The 17,693-nt window shown below is 38.6% G+C and overlaps 1 protein-coding gene across 1 annotated transcript; it reads right to left on the bottom strand.

Annotated features, from left to right (window-relative positions):
* Positions 1–6,339: 6,339 nt before the first annotated feature.
* On the bottom strand, positions 6,340–8,396 carry LOC104437195 (caffeic acid 3-O-methyltransferase). The gene is made up of 4 exons (XM_010050098.3): positions 7,865–8,396; positions 7,325–7,635; positions 7,081–7,145; positions 6,340–6,913 (listed from the first exon to the last, which is right to left on the bottom strand). Exons 1-4 carry the CDS (start codon positions 8,284–8,286, stop codon positions 6,611–6,613), a joined length of 1,101 nt encoding a protein of 366 aa, XP_010048400.1. The 5' UTR covers positions 8,287–8,396; the 3' UTR covers positions 6,340–6,610.
* Positions 8,397–17,693: the final 9,297 nt, after the last annotated feature.

A 17,693-nucleotide genomic window follows, 5' to 3' on the forward strand; every position in this document is an offset into this window, starting at 1 on the left:
TATAATACACGTACAAGATTATAATAAGTTATATCACTTTAACCTTATCATATTCAAAATATTTCCTTTAATCAACAAATATCAATGGTTCCATCCATTAATCAATTTTAACAAATGGCATGTCAATAATCCACAACATCAATCAATTTATTGCTCAATATCCGGCCACTGTCACAACAAAATGCCTTGTGACAAGGGAACCAAAATTCCCTTGGCAAGATCTCTACCTATTATTTAGTAGTAACTTGGCCTAAAAAAAATTTCTTAAACCAGTATGTATACCAAAAAGCCCCTAATTAAGTTCATAGCGATATTGAACATCATATCATCATCATCATCATCTAATAATCCACAAACCAAATCCAGAATCTGTTTTATAAATTAGAATACGTTTCACAAACCATTTTAGAATCCATTTCATAAATCAAGTTTACAAAGCAGTATATATAATATTTTATAACACATTTCTCAAACTATTCACAAATATGAAATTGTAGTAAATGCTCGATCCAAATTTTAATTCAACAAACATGCTTTTAAGAACTCATAATATATTTTGACCAAAAAGAAAAAAGAACTCATAATATATCAAATCTCCATTACTTCCAAGATATGAGTTTACAAATTCACGGAAGAAATAGGCACAATTTACTTAATATAGTCTAAACCAAACCTCAAACGTGTGAACTTGAAATCTTATCAATTTATTTGAAAAAACGATACCAAATAAACTAAAAAACCTATCACAACTATGAATCCTCTATGGGCCTATTTGGCAACCATCATGTTCCCAGAAATAATTTCTACTCATAAATGATTTTTATTTTATTTTATTCCCTAAACGAGTTTATGAGCATTTTAAGGCGTTTGGTGACTATCCAAAATTACTATTTTCGAGATAGGATTGTATTTGGTAGGATCTCAAATTCTACTATAATTTTTAATTTCTTTTAAATTTTTAAATAATTTTATTGCATTTTTCACTTTTTTTTCTTTTTTTTCTTTTCTTTTGTCCTTTTCTTCTTCTCCTTCATCCTTTGGCTAGTCACCGACTTTGGCTAGGCTAGCAATTGGCCAAACAAGGGCCGGCAATAGAAGGGTCAACGATCATCTAAGCATTGCTAGCTCCCAGCAAGGCCAAGCCTCCCTAGTGGCTAGGTGAGCTTGGGGTCACCTAGATCTAGCAAGGCTGAGCTTGCCCATTAGCCAATGAGGCTTGATCTATCGGCCCACCGTGAGGTCGACCTCACCATAACCGGGCGACGCCGCCCTCGCAGTGGCCTAGTGAGGGCAAGCCTTGCCAGCCTCGCTGGAGGCCGACGACATTGCGATGACGTCATAGGCCTTGGTCTAGCCAGTCGTCAACTAGGCTGAGGACAGCAACTGGCCAAAGGATGAAGGAGAAGAAGAAAAGGAAAAAAAATGAAAATAAACTTGATTCTGTACAAGAGTTGTTCCAATAAAAAAAGAAGTAATTTTTTTTTAATCTTCTTGATTTTGTTCCAAATCTATTCCTAGAAACAAAAAAGTTATCAAATGAATTTCAATTTATTTATTTTTAGGAGACAAAATAATAGAATCGGGCTCTATTTGACCAGTTACTAAACATGCCCTAAGCTAAGCTCATTTATTGACAAAGCGACTTGTACAAGGTAAAAAAACTCTCGTGAGAAGAGTGCAAAACTTCAAGAGTCCTAATCAGACTGTATTTCGAAATTGATTTATGCCAAACTCAGTTTTACAACATCTTGAACTATCATTTCCCCAAAATTAAATAGCTTAATCTCTCCTAAATCGGATTTTACATTTCAAAATTATATAACTTCAAATAGATGTCGAACTTTGAAAATTACTTCGGTTATATGAACTAAGATCTTGAATACGCTGCAAATCGTAGTTAATCTGGATTGTTGGGTGTACAGTTTTTCTCTATTTTTTCTACTCTGCTCTCTACGTTTTCTTGAAACTTGTCACATTGTGACCGGTCAAAGCCCCACAAATTACACAATTAAATCCCCATTTAAATTTTAAAGTTATAGCATCTAATTAAACGCAAATCCGTCAAACCATAGCTTCAAAATCATTCCAAACGAAACAAGATAGAAGTGGACGTTGGCACATGCTCTCATTTCATGCCAATTATGGAAAGTTCTTTAATTTTCTCTTGCATGGTACGCTCCCTGCATTTTATAAGCCCTCAATTGCTTATTCAGAAAATTCATATATATTTTGCTGAAACAGGCATTATTTTTCGCAACCGCGCATCATTCACGTGGCATTATTTTTCCTCCCTCTACTTCTAATCGCTGATCGGGTGGATTATATCTTATTTATAAATAAAAAAAGATTATTGGGTCCAAGCCGAATCAGCATTGAATTTCTTAAGAGTACTCTATTTCATCACGCATTTTGTAAAATCATTGTGCGGACTCGAAGTTTATTTGTTCTAAATATAGACAACCAAATTGGATAAAATTAGTCAGAAGGAAGGAAAGGAAATCGAACACCAAATTTACGTAGTTCGATTCGAATATTGGAATCTACATTCACTGTAACATCCTCGATTTTGACCCTTATTGTGGCCTCGACTGGTAGGCTAAGGATTGGTATGCCAATGGCAGGACAAATGGTCGATTATGGACCAAGGACTAGCCACAAGGCCAGCCAAACAATTGGCCAGCGAACTAACTAAAGGACCACTCGATTGGCCCAAAGCCTGACCCTTGGACCCAATCATGAGCCCTTTACAAGGTAAATGAGAAGTCCAAACTCAATCTTGCTTGTTGAGCCCGGCTGCGTCTAGCTTCGTCTGATCATGGCTTAGGCAAGAACCTAGAGCCAATAAAGTAGTCGGTCATAGTTAGACTCGATTAACTCCCACCCAATGAGATGGACTTCTAACTTAGATATTTTTCAAGTTGCATTTAATGCCTTCGTCATGTAGTAATTTAAGAAGCATGGACTAAGTATGGTCACTTGGCATGTTGAGCCTTTGCCTTAGAAGATAAGTTTGGACTTGGACTTGGAACCATTAATGAAGGAGACAACTGAGCCTTGGATTAGCCAAATCTTCCTAGAAAATGAGTGTGAACAAGTATGAATGCAATTAAATGGAGATAATGAGTGTGGAGGCTTATGTGTCCCAAGTAATTAATGAAGAGAGGGTGACTCATGACCTAAGAGAATGATGACAAGTAATCTTGTAGGTCGCCATCTCTCCTCCATAGACTTACTACTTTTGCTCTCTTAGGTTTTGGCTTCCCAGTTTTTCAAAACTACTGGACTTTTCCTACTTTGCAATTTTATAGAGCTCTTTCTATTTCAAATTTAGAGGAACTTCCTCATGAAAGTTGCTCAAAATATCCTAACCTACAACATACTTAAATTTCAGATTTTTCTAAGATGAAATGATTGGGACGAAAGCCCAATCATTTACCGTCTGGAACTTGCTCAGTGTAGTTAAAAACAGTGACCACATTGCCTTATCGAATTTTTATAAATTTTTCCTTTCAAATTTAGACATACTTTCTTCACCAAAGTTTTAAAGAACATCCATCTCTACAACATATAAAAATTTCAAAGAGTTTTGTGAAGATTTGGATTTTAAAATGGGTCTTTCTCTCAGACTGTTGAATCCGCTCAATGGACGAATTTTTGGGTTGTGTTCAGTGATTTGCCGCTCTTTCTGTAAAACAAATTTGGCTAGACTTCCCTCATGAAAAATTTTGTTTAAGGTCTTCCTACAACATATTAAAATTTTTATAATTTTTTGACCCCGTTTAATAAGGTAATGATGCTGATTTCGAGAATTGCTCAAAATTGCTTTTCAACCCAAGATAAGAGGGTCACACACCCAACTTGGAAGGGAAGGGGGCTGCACGTCCAACTTGAGGAGCAAGCCAATCTAAAGTCTTCTTGGCTTGAAGATAAGAATGCATTAAATACTTTTGGACCTTAATGTGTTAAACAAAATAAACTTGGAGAGCAAGTATCCATTTCATCATTACAAGACTTGGGTGGCTCTATAAGAGAAGGAACAAGTTACGCCCTAGGGGTTAGGCTTGCCACATCTTTCTCCTTAGCCTTGCGACCTTATCAAACTAGGCTTGCTACCCAAAGAAATCCTATTGGTCCATTTGGAAGGGTAATGATGAGAGATTTGCCTATAAATAGGTGCATTCATCCCATTACCACACCACACCACCCTACTTCTCCCTCACTTACTCTCTTTTTTCTCTCACGCCCTCTTAGTGTTACCCTTTTCTCCCTCTCTCGGCCTTGCTCGCCCACCACCTCATTGGACGGCCTTCTCTTGGTAAAACCACATAGAGTTCATCGAGGTTCATCAAAAGTAAGTAGAATCTTTAACTCTTGGTTAGGGTGATAGCTTGCGTCATTGAATTTAGTGGTGTGCTCACCCGTGTAAGATGCGGGTATGTTGTACACATCCTAGGACGAGGTTGAGGTTCGCTCGGTTTGGAATTGACGTCAAGTCGCGATGGCCTAAGTCGCAAGGCCTCAAATCAGTATTGAAGCATGCCAATTCCAAGTCTTGCTTGGTGTGGACATCAGCCTAAGCACGCAGCTCAAGACATGAACCAAAAATCGTGTCCCACATATTATATAGCATGATGTTAAGAGCCATAGTACACTCACTTGAATGAGCACGCATTCAAGTTACATATGAGTCAACTAAGAAGAAAAGTAAAAATTGGCTTATGTGATATACTTAAAGAGGAAAAAGCATATGTTGCCACATAACGTTGGCGGCAATGCCTCATTCATTGAATGTTATGCCCTGGTTGAGTTAAAATGCTTGGGTTTGAGTCCAGATGACTTGGTGAGCTAATGTTAGGATGCCTCGATTGAGCCGAGATGCCATGTTTAAGTTAGAAAGCCCAATATGAAGCTGGAAGCCTCGGTCGAGCCGAGAGGGCTTGGTCGAGCCAGGATGACGGTAAAAGAATCATGTTATGAGTGTCGGTATATGCATAAGCATGATATGTTGATGTTGTTCATTGATATGCTGAAGGTAAGCACGCACGCATTGAAGTATGTGGTAATGGACATATTGTATTGCGAGGTGTAGTAATAAGTTTGCCATTGATCTGCCGTAAATATTGTATTGCGAGTGTTGTACCTGCTAGATTTTGATGATGAAATGTCCTCCTAGTAGAGAATTATGGGTTTTATTTACAAAGTCAATGACTCACCTCGTTGTTTTTTAGAATTGTATGTACGGAGGAGTTGCAATCTCGCTAGAGAAGCTAAGGTTTACCTCAACCTTTTTTAGCATAGAATATGCAGTGGTTGTAATTATAACAGCCCATAATAGTAGGGCTTGTAAATGTAACGGATATAATTGTTTGTGTGCAAATGATTGTTTTCTTGGCTGCATGTTGTCGTCTGGGTATTATATGTACGCTTATGCATGTGCTTAATGAAAAGATAAAAAGAAACAGGACAACAACGCGCCTAGGACATCATGAAAATAACCCTTGTTGCTCAAGTCCCTAGAGATAGAGTTAGGGTCATTACATCCACGGGATGATTAGCACGAAATTTCACTATAGAAACAAATGATATAGTGGAGATTACAATCACCCGAGTACTCAAACATTCTCTCAGTGTTTCCTAATCTCCAATTACACCCACTAACTCACACAGTGTTTAGCCTCTCACAATTCTTAGTGAAACCTCACTCAAGGAATTAAACAAATTCTACTCACAAGAATTTATCCAATTAAATCACCAAGTGTAATTACAACAATACCCAACCCTTTCAACCACCAAAGAACTTGGTGCACTCTTTTCTCTCTAGCCACCAAGGGCTTGGTGCACTCTCAGCCACCTCGGCACAATTTTTGTCCCATGTCTTTCGCTCTCTTTTATAAGGTAGAAGTGAGAGTCTTCATCATTCAATGGCAATGGCCATTGATGCTCACATGGAAAAGTGACATCTTGTACGTTGGCCTCTCTTCTCATGTTCAAAAAATTCACCTTGCATTTATTTAGATGGGCTCCATGCAACTTCCTCTTCATTCCTCTTTTTGCCGAGGCTTCCACATGCTTCTTCATGTGGATTCCTTCATTTAATATGCAGATAGATGAATTTTTATATTTATTGCTTGAGCAAATCTCTCCATTGACTCGGATTACAGCTCCGCATAGAGCCAAGGAAAGAGAGTCAATAAAACACGCAAAATTTTCTCTACTGCTTGTCTATACATGTAGAGAGATAAATGCAAAATGAAATCCATTTGCAATCTTCTTCTCACAATTACGGCTAAACATAAATGCAATCATGTGCAACTGGATCGAAGAAGAAGTCCCACAAAATTATAAGGTCAGTCAATCTAATTTATTTAGACAGAATATTATTCAATATAGGCTCAAACTCGAGACATATTTTAAAATTATTAACATAAAATCATAGATCCTGTAACTTTTCCTTTTCCCATCCCAAGTATCACACAGTCACTTCCTTATTCTTTCCTTTTATGAGCACAACTTAGGACACTAAATCGAAAGGCAACTGTGTAAAAAAAGGCTCATTTGCGACCTATCAAATCCAAGGAACCATTAATATCACCACCCAGAAGAGCACAGTTCAAGCTGTCTTCAAGAACTCCATGACGCAAGTGTTGAAAGCGCGACACATGACTCGAAAGCCCTGAAATCCCGCCCCTTTGGCCAAAGCCTCGAACTCCTTCTCCGTCCTCTCTTTCCCGCCAGGGCAGTGGGCCAACATCATGCAGTCCATGTGGATCACTCCCTTGGTCGCTAGGCTCGGGTCCGGGTACACGGGGAGTATGTATTCTGCAACGATCACCCTCCCATTTATCGGAAGCGCATCGTAACAACTCTTGAGGAGCTTTGTGCAATGTTCATTGTTCCAGTTATGGCATATCGACTGCAAGAAAGTAACATGCCTTTTATGAAGCAGTCTATACTTAACTCTAATCAGTAACTACTTTTTAGTCTTGCTAAGAGACCAAAATGAAACAAGGGAAGCAACAACCAGCCTTGTCCTAGTACTTTCCGAAAATTTCAACTTCAAGAACAGAGACATTCACTCACCTTCATGAAAATGGCATCTCCTTTTGGAACGCTGACAAACATGTCACCTCCAACGTGTTCCACACCTGCGTTAATCCCGGCATTAGATTTTTTGGTGCTCTTTTCAGCAAAGTGATTCATATTAGTTAAGAGGCAATGAATTGAATGTGAGACGCGAAAATATTCCTAGATCTTGGGTTGCTCTCAAGTATCTAGGATATGACAACTAATGTCGAAGAGCAAGTGAGCGATACACATTATATACCGGGATAGGACGGAGCATCTTTAATCACGTGAGGCAAGTCGAAGTTGATGCCTTTGATCGACGGGTATTTAGCTATGATCATGTTGAGCACGGCCCCAGTGCCACCTCCAACATCAACCATCGTCTTGAGGCCCTCGAAGCCGTTGTACTTTTCCAGTATCTTCTCCATCGTAATGGTGGAAAAATCAAACATTGCCCGGTTGAAGATCTTGTTGAATCGCGGGTCGGTACCTAGATAGTCAAATGCGGTCATCCCGTGTGCCTTGTTGAACGGGATTCCGCCTTCAAGAATCGCATCTTTCAAGTAGTACCTACGAGTTAAAAGCAAATGACCCAGTTCAACGCTCAGAGAACAAGAATGGAGAATTGGTAAGTTCTTGAGTGGTGAAACTGGGAGAAGATGTCAGGTGATTCGAACGTTCGATTACGGTCAGCTATTACTTCATAATATGACTAGCATTAAGGATGAATACTGAAAACAATCCCAAATAAAAAGAGGAAAAGAAGGAAAAGTTTTTTTTTTATTTAAAAAAAGCATACCAGCTTTCCACGGCGAGTTTGTCTTGGTTGACCAAGTTGAGTGGGGCAAGGGAGACCCCATCCTCGTTCTTGACCAGGAACTTGCACACCGGAGCTAAACCGTAAAGCCGCTCAACCTTACCCTCAGGGAGGTCACGGACAGTGCACGTGAGCACAGAATAGCTAGCCAGCAGCCGAAATATTCGATCGAGCATGACTGGGGCATCGGGGTTCTGGGTCGGGAGCTGCGACGCAACTTCCCCAGGGGTAAGGTAGGCGCCTGGCCCGGCCCTGGCCATGATCTCGAGGAGGTCGAGCTCGATGGTGGCCTTGAGGACCCTAGGGAGAACGGAGGCGGTTGCCAGCTGCATGGCAAAGAGGGTCTCCTCCTCGTCCGAGACTTGGGTAGGGGTCATTTGGGTCTCGGATCCTGCTGAATCCATTTTTGTATTGAGGAATGAAAGAAGAGGAAATGGAATGAGAGAGTGCAAAGGCCTAGGCAGTTGGGTCTACGAGGACACTAGCAAAATCTTAAGCCGCTATCACATTTTGATCGACCGAAGCTTTACTTATATAGCAAAAAAATCTACTTTGACCACAGTTAATTCAACTTCAATTAAATCCCCATTAACATTTCAAAGGTTATAACATCCATCATGTTGCAAATATAGATCAAACTGGATAAGATAGCTGAAAGGAAGGAAAGGGAATTAGACATTAGATATACGTGGTTTGGTCTAAATATCGGAACCTACGTACACGATAAAAGCATAAAAAATTTTCATTATAAAAATCAAGTGATATATCAGAGATTACAATCATTTAAAAACTCAAATACTCACTCAGTGTTTCTCTATCCTTAATTATACCCAATAACTCATACAGTGTTTAGCCCCTCACAATTTCTAGTGAAATCTCACTTGAAGAATTACATAAATTCTACTCACAAGAATTTATCTAGCTAAATCACTCTTTACAACAATACTCAACCCTCTCAGCCATTAAAGGCGCCTCTTTTCTCGCTGGCCATCAATGACTTGCCCTCTCTCAATCCCTAGAAGGAACTTGGCGCTCTCTCAACCCCAAAAGACTTGGCGCTCTTAACCCCCAAAGACTTGGAGCTCTCTTGGCCGCCAAAAGGAACTTGGCGCTCTCTCGGCCATCGAGGCAACTTGGCGCGCTCTTCTCCTTTGGACGTGTTTCTCTTTTACAATACAAAATAAAGTCTCCTTCATCATTTATTGCGGTACTCTTTCACAATACAAAATAGAGTCTCCATCATTTATCGCAGTACGAAAAAATCTTCTTTTTAGATGAAAGAAAAGATAAAGGAAGATCACCATAATTTATGGGCATGCATGCATGTGCATGCATTAAAAGATAGATGAACATAGTACCTTCTTTCCTCTTCTTTTTTCTTTCTCCCTCAAAGTCAACAACGATGGCTAATGATGAGCCATTGTTAAGAGAATCAATCAATCACCGAAATTCAATTTCAATCTATTACAAAAGGAAGCCTCACAATAACATAATTTCTTCATGAGGCAGCCACCATTGCAGATCAATTAGCTGCCATTGGAGAACCCCTATCAGCAAATGAGTACCACACACACATCTTCCATGGTCTTGGACCAGAACTTTTCGGTTTAGACACAGCAATCTCCGTCATCTCTCAATCAGGAGCACTCTCATGCGATGCCCTTCATGGTTTGCTTCTTCAACACGAAGGAAGACTACAAATCAACAAAACGACCTCCAATATCCCTCTACCTATTGCCTTTGTATCTCACCAGTCAAGATTCACGTCTCAACAGTCTAAAGGGGGCACTCAAAATTTCAGCCCATCAAATGCAAGCCCATCCATCATTAATCCAATTTTATCGACGCCAACAAAGGTGTTAAAATATGTCTCGAGTTTGAGTCGTGAAACAAACTCAATCCGAACTGAGTTACGGATAAAGTTCAAGGACATTTTAAAGATTACGAATATTATTTCCGTATGAAAGATCCAATCAAGAATGGAAGGTAATATTACCTTGGACTTTGTATTGGATAAAGCTTGTTTTCAAATCACGGAAATTATCCGCAATGTAATTCAAGTCGGCCAAGAAGAAAGGAGAATAAATAAATAAATAAAGGGAACTTGGATATGGTTGACTGGTTGACCGACATTAACCTATTCCATGTTGCAGTCGGCTTCTGTAGGTTTTATATGGCTACATATAATTAGATTAAGGAGCTTTCTTGGGCCGTTGGTTGATGTATGTTCAGAGGGCGCTCGTGAATTTGCTTGACATCCGATTGGAGTTCTTTCTCGAAGGATTTCGTTTGAGGAATTGATTACATGTGTTGAAGCCGATTAAATCTTGTAGTAAGATTTGCGTGTAATTCCTTCGTGAGATTGAGAAATTATTTCATAAGGAATTTGGGGGTTAAATACTATGTGCGTAATTGGATGTAATTGGGGCTTGAAAAACACCGAAAGAGTATTTGAGTGACTTGAGTGTATAATCTCCTTATATCACTTGATCTATAGTGAATTCGTTGTTACTCTTCCCGTGAACGTAGGTCTCTATAACTGAACTACGTAAATCTCGTGTCTGATATATTTTCTTCTTCTATCTATTTTATTGTTCGATTGCTCGCTTTTCGTAACAATTGGTATCGGAGCCAGACTTGGCTAAGTTGAAGCAAATCAATGGCGATAGAAGGAAAAGTGAAAATCAGCAAATTTGATTAGAAGATTTTGGTTTTGGAAGATGCAGATTAAAGATTATCTTTATTAGATGAAACTACACTTGCCTTTGTCTGAGGAAAAGTCAAAATCGATGAAACAAGTTGACTAGGATTTGTTGGATAGATGAGCTATAGGTGTTATTCGGCTGATGTTTACTACCTATTGGATATGTACGGGAAGCTCTCTACGATCAACAAGGTCTATTTGATGCAACGTCTATTTAATTTAAAGATGAGTGAAAGTGCGTCAGTTGCATATTATTTTAATGAATTTAATGTGATTGTTAGTCAATTAAGTTCAGTTGAGATTGACTTCGAAGATGAGGTACGTGCTTTGATTCTATTATCCCCATTGCCTGATTATTGGAATACTCCTATTACTACCATCAGTAATTCATTTGGGTCAACAAGCTTGACGTTTGATAGGGTTCGAGATTTGATTTTTTTTTAGGACATCTGTAGAAGAGAATCTAATGAACTTGTATATGTTGCTTTAGCATGTGAAAATAAATGAAGATCTAGAACACGTTAGTAAGAGTAATACTAATATGAATAGGCGTATTTAGTTTAGGACTGGCAATGCTGTTTGTTGGAGCTATGGCAAGATGAGGCGTCTTATAAAGAATTGCCTTAAGCTTAAGAATGAGAAAGGTAAGGGAATTATAGTTAATTCAGCAGATAATGTTGCAAATATAGCTTATAGTGTTGATAATGTATTGTCTGTCACTGATTATTCATCGTTTGATAGATGGATTATGGATTCTAGTTGTTCTTTTCATGTTATACCAAATAAAAAATAGTTTACTAATTATTAAAGCACGAATGGTAGTAAAGTGCAATTAGGGAACAATGTTGAATGCGATGTTGTTATTGTTGGCAATATTAGAATCAGATTGTATCGTGAGGACATTAACTAGAGTGTGGCATGTTCCAGAGTTAAAGAAAAACTTAAATTTCCTCGAGTACCCTGGATTTAGCTAGGTATCAATATATTTCAAAATATGGAATTCTGAAAATTGTTTGAGGTGCTTTAGTAATAATGAAAGGAATCAAGCACAGTGGCCGATTTCTCCACGGAGACGTCGGATGCATTTGTTCGAGAGTCTGAATTTTGGCATATGTGTTTTGGGCATATTGGCAAGAGAAGCCTGAAGGTTTTAAGTGAAAGAAATCTTCTATATCGTTATGTTCCTAACTAACGAACTAAATGTATGCGGATGTTGTGATTTAGATTAACGGCAGAAAGTGTAATTTAGTACAACTATCAAAGAAACCATAGAAATTGCAGAGTTAATTCACTTGAATGTTCATAGGTTGTCACGGTTTCCTTCGAGGAAGAGTGTTAAATATACACTAACAGTTGTTGATAACTACTCGATGAAAACATGGGTGTTTGTGCTTAGGCACATGTTTGATGTTATCATCAAGATCATGCAGTTGAGAACTTTTATGAAAAGTGAGACTAGTAAGACGATCAAGCATGTGTGGACTGATAGTAACATGGAGTTTTGCTTGAAATTATTAAATGAATTCTATATGAAAGAAGGCATAGTGAAGCACCGCACTTATGCCAATGAACCATAACGTGTTGCGTAATTGATAAGCAAAACATTACTAAAGACGACTCATGAAATGTTCTCTAATACTGATATGGCTAGAAGATTCCTAGTGGACGCGCTTATTACGTCAAGCTATCTGATAAATAGATCCCTATCGATTGAGATTAGATGTTGGACTCTCGAAGAAGTGTGGTCAGGTAACATTGCAGATTATTCTATTCTTAGAATATTTGGTTGCCCATGTTATATTCGAGTGAGTAATGGTAAAGTCAATGGAGAGGTAAGAAAGTGCATATTTCTAGGCTATGCACAAGGTGAGCGGGGCTATTGGTTGTAGTGCTCGGAATTAAATTCACTTATTATTAGCAGATAAGGTGTTTGAAACGAAGTGAAGCCTATAGAGTCAATGGTTGTTGGAACTACTGAAATTGACAATGTATGTATTCGATATCTTGATAGATATGGATACAACAATGGTTTTGTTTTATCTGCGGTTAAGAAGGTTGCGTCGGAAAGAGCAATTAAAGGTGCATGTGGAGTTAGTATTCTGATGAGATCCTTGGTTCTAACAAAGTTCAAACATGGAAAATATTTATGGCAGTTGAGCCCATTTGGGGCTATGGGAGAGTAGCGATAGAGTTCGAATTTTTGTGGAGTGATTATGACTTGGCTCAAATGTCAAGCCAAGATGGAGATTATTAAAATATGTATTGAGTTTGAGTCATTAAAAGAACTCGATCCGAACTGAGTTGTGGATAAAATTCAAGGATATCGTAAAGATTACATATATTATTTACATATTAAAGATGCGGTCAAGAATAGAAGGTATTATTAGCTTGGCCTTTGTATCGGATAAAGTTTGTTTTGAAATCACGGAAGTTATCCGCAACGTAATTCAAGTCGGCCAAGAAGAAAATTGAATAAAAAAAAATGAAAATAAAAAAGGAAACTTGGATATGGTCGACTGGTTACCGAGATTGTCCTATTCCATGTTGCAGTCGGCTTCTGCAGGTTTTATATGGCCGTATATCATTAGACTAAGGAGCTTTCTTGGGCCGTTGGTTGATGTTTGTTCAGAGGGCGTTCGTGAATTTTTGCTTCACATCCAATTTTAGTTCTTTCTCGTAGGATTTCGTCTGAGGAATTGATTACATGTGTTGAAGCCAATTAAATCTTGTGGTAAGAATTGAGTGTAATTCTTTCGTGTGATTGAGAGATTATTTTGTGAGGAATTTCGAGACTAAACACTACGTTCGTTATTAGGTGTAATTAGGATTTGAGAAACACCGATAGAATATTTAAGTGACTCATATATATAATCTCCTTATATCAATTGATCAATAGTGAATTCGTCGTTATTTTTCCTGTGGGTTTAGGTCTCTATGACCAAATCACGTAAATCGCGTGTCATTATATTTTCTTCTTCTATCTATTTTATTATTTGATTGCTCGCTTTCCGCAACAAAGGGCACCCAACTACCAATCATTTGGTGGTGGTGGCAAGCGAAAAATTCAGGTCCATTCTATCAGATACGCCGACGACAAGGCCACCGAGAGAACATTTGCAAGCATCGGTTTAATCCCTAGTTTATTACACCGACACCACCTCAAGCACATTATTTGGTCCCAACCAAAACTGCTCAACCCATAGCTTATTATGCCTCACCTGCTACTCTACCCTCTGCGATGGATATTCAGTCTTGGTATCCAAATTTTGGAGCCACCCACTACATCACCGACAACATTTCCGGCCTCTCCCAAGTCACTCCATACATCGAGAATCAACAATTGACTGTGGGTGATGGGGTTTCTCTTCCCATCACTCACACAAGTACATTCGTGTCTACAATAGGTCCACAATTTCATTTCTTTGATGTCTTAGTTGTTCCTCATTTCTTTGATAACAATTGCGTCTCCTTATTTTTCGCCACCTCATTTGTTGCTCCGTGTGTTCGTATTGGCCAAGTATTCCTCCGAGGTCATCTTGAGAATGGTCTACATCGAGTCTCCACCTTTGACAAGTCTCCATCAACTTTCCTTAGTTCCTTCGACTTGTGGCATCAATGCCTGCATCATGCGTAATCTGATCGAGTAACTCGTCTACTTCAATCCATTCAAACAAAATTTCCCAAGTCATCTCCCTCCTAGTTTATTGCCTGTGCTCTTAGCAAGAGTGAACGCCAACCTCACCCCACCCCCAACCCCCCTCAAAATCCTCTTCTCAAGGGATGTCACTTCTATTTCAGGATAAATTTTATGTCTGTTTTGTCGATGACCATTCGCAGTTCACTTGGTATTATCCTTACATCACTTCAATTTGTTGACATTTTTAAGGCTTTTCACAAATTTGCAGAAACTTAATTGCAACGTAAACTTCAAACAATTCAATGATGGTGCACCAGAATTTTGCCGCTCTATTGAAGTGTGAAACCATCTCCTCCAACTTAGTATTCATCAATGAATATCTTGTCCGTATGCTTCATTCCAGAATGGAATCGCTGAACGCAAACACCGCCACATTGTTGAGACAAGCCTAACTCTTTTGCCGCACGCTTCATTTCCTTACCAGTTCTGGGAATATGCTTTTGAAAGGGCGGTACATCTTATCGACAGGACACCAACTCCTCTCCTCAAAAATCTCACACCCTGGCAAACATTGTTCCAAACGCCACAAGAGATTTCACACCTCAAAGTTTTTGTGTGCGCGGTTTTTCCATACTTGAGGCCCCATGCCACTCACAAACTTACCCCAAGATCACGACGCTGTATCTTCTTTGGCTATCCTCCAAGGTATAAAAGCTATCGTTGGTACTGCCCACAAACTGGCAAGATCTATATTGTGGCTGATGTAGTTTTTGATTAACACACCTTTCTATTTAGTGATCCACCATCTCCATCCCGCCATGCTGTGCTTCTCCACCTAGAAGTGTAATACTACCCCTACCACCGATGGACCAGCCTCTACCATCGACAAACGACTCTTAATAGCACTCCACGTCTGCAGCAGTAGATCTTGACTCCGGGTCCTCACCATCCATCTCACTGACATCATCTACAGCTCCCTACACAACTCCGGAGCCCGACACTTCCAACTCCTCCACTTCAGACACTTCAGCTTCGGTACATCCCATTGTCACTTGGTTGAGAGTGTTGGATATTTCAGTAATATTTTGAAATATTAACAATGATAACTTCGATAATAGTTATGACCTTATTGAAGACCATTATTATTTTAAACGGTCACATAACGGTTTCTTAACGGTCATACAACGGCTTTCCAATCATTTTGTAACGTTTAATTTATTTCTCAAATAAATCCTTAATTATTTTACAACGGCTCTTTTAACGGCTCTATTTTGTCTGAATATAAAATCTCACAAGACAATCTTAAAAAAGACACACCGAATGAAATAGAGAATATTCTTTCTTTGTGAAATCTTTCCTTTCTTTTTTCTTGCTGGGTTATACACAGACGTTGTTTCTATTCCTTCTAATATTTAGTGCGGAATATAGAAGAAGGTCTGTTGTATCTTGGGAGGATAGCCGTTAGAAGCCTATCGCACCGAGTTTCGCACTCCGAGGGGTGGAATTATCCTTAAGGACAGTGCTTACGTTTGCACGGCTCAGACAAATTTATTTGTTCTTATCAGCATTTTTCCTACAATCTTAAGGATAATACCCATGGAGCATCAAATTGATACTGTTGCTGATGCCTCAATCTCCACCAGTCCAGTTGCACTACCATCACTACCACATATGTCCTATGCCAAACCATTCCCCGACATATCAAAGATCGAAGTTTTCAACGGCAACAATTTCAGAAGGTGGCAAGAAAGGGTTTTCTCTATCCTAGATGTGCACGGCGTGGCTTTCGCACTTACGGAGGCCGAACCAACTGATAACAAGCTTCGAGATCAATGGATACATGCTAATAAGGTATGTAGGCACACAATTATTAGTACTCTTTCTAATGAATTGTTTGATGTCTACTATCCGTACAAGGAAGCAAAACAAATATGGGATTCCATGACTGCAAAGTACACTGCCGAAGATGTGGGCAGACAAAAATTTGTAATCGAAAATTATTATCAATGGGAAATGTCCGATGATAAGGAGATCAAGACATAAATCAATGAATATCACAAGCTAGTGGAGGACTTGAAGGCAGAAAACATCAACTTACAAGAAGAATTTCTTGCGGGCCTGCTAATTGAAAAGTTGCCTGAGTCTTGGAATAACTACAAGCAACAACTCAAGCACAAGGACAAGCAATTGTCACTAGCCGATCTGATCGTGCATATCATCATTGAGGATACAACTCGCAAGGAGATCAAAGCTGCCAAAGTTAAGGAAATTGCTACCAGGGCAAATTTGGTGCAACGCAAATTTCAACATCGCCAAAACAAGTATTATAACAAAAAACCTTATTACAAACCCAAAGTTGCTCACCCCACCTTCAAAAAGAAAGGCTCTTGCTTTGTTTGTGGAAAACTAGGTCATCATGCAGCGCACTGCAGAAAGAGAATGATGGGAAATGACAATCCTGCTAAACCAAAAGTCAATTTGGTTAAAGCAGATGACTCTAATGATATAATTGTTGCAGTTATTTCCCAGGCCAACATTGTGGCCAATGTGAAAGAGTGGGTGGTAGACTCAGGTGTTACCAGGCATATTTGTGCAAACAAAAATGCCTTTTCCTCCTACACGCCAGTAGGGGAAGGAGAAGAAGTTATTTATCTTGGTGATTCAAGAACAACTCAAGTTCTTAGGAAATGAAACGTTCTTCTCAAGCTCACATCTGGCAAGACTTTTGCCCTGAATGATGTATTACATGTCCCTAATATAAGGGCAAACCTGGTCTCAGTAGCGCTTTTGGGAAAGGTTGGGGTGAAGGTGTCATTTGAATCTGATAAGATTGTAATGACAAAAAATAACGTCTTTGTGGGAAAGGGTTATTGTAATCAAGGACTTTTTGTTCTTATCATTTCTAATGTTATCAATGAAAATGCTATTTTTTTTCGCTTACTTGACTAAATCTGTTGATTTATGGCATGGTAGATTAGGTCATGTTAGTATTTCTTATATTAAGAAAATGCAAAAACAAGGTTTAATTTCTAGAATTAAAAACCCATGTTTTAATAAATGTATAATATGTGCCGAAACAAAATTAACAAAAAAGCCTTGTATTTCTGTAAATAGAGAATTTGATTTGTTGAGTTTAATTCATACTGATCTAGGAGATTTAAAACAAACTATGACTAGAGGAGGTAAAAAATATTACGTGACCTTCATTGATGATTATTCTAGATTTACTAAAGTTTATTTGCTTAGGCATAAAGATGAAGCTTTTGATATGTTCCTTTTGTATAAAGTTGAAGTAGAAAACCAATTGAATAAAAAGATAAAAAGAATTAGATCGGAAAGAGGTGGAGAATATGTATTGCTTAATAAATTTGTGAAAAGGAAGGAATAATTCATGAAACTATGCCTCCTTATTCCCCTGAATCTAATGGCATAGCTGAAAGAAAAAATAGGACTTTGAAAGAAATGATGAA

The sequence above is a fragment of the Eucalyptus grandis genome, chromosome 1 (genome assembly GCF_016545825.1).
Source record: "Eucalyptus grandis isolate ANBG69807.140 chromosome 1, ASM1654582v1, whole genome shotgun sequence".
In the NCBI taxonomy this organism is placed as follows: domain Eukaryota; kingdom Viridiplantae; phylum Streptophyta; class Magnoliopsida; order Myrtales; family Myrtaceae; genus Eucalyptus; species Eucalyptus grandis.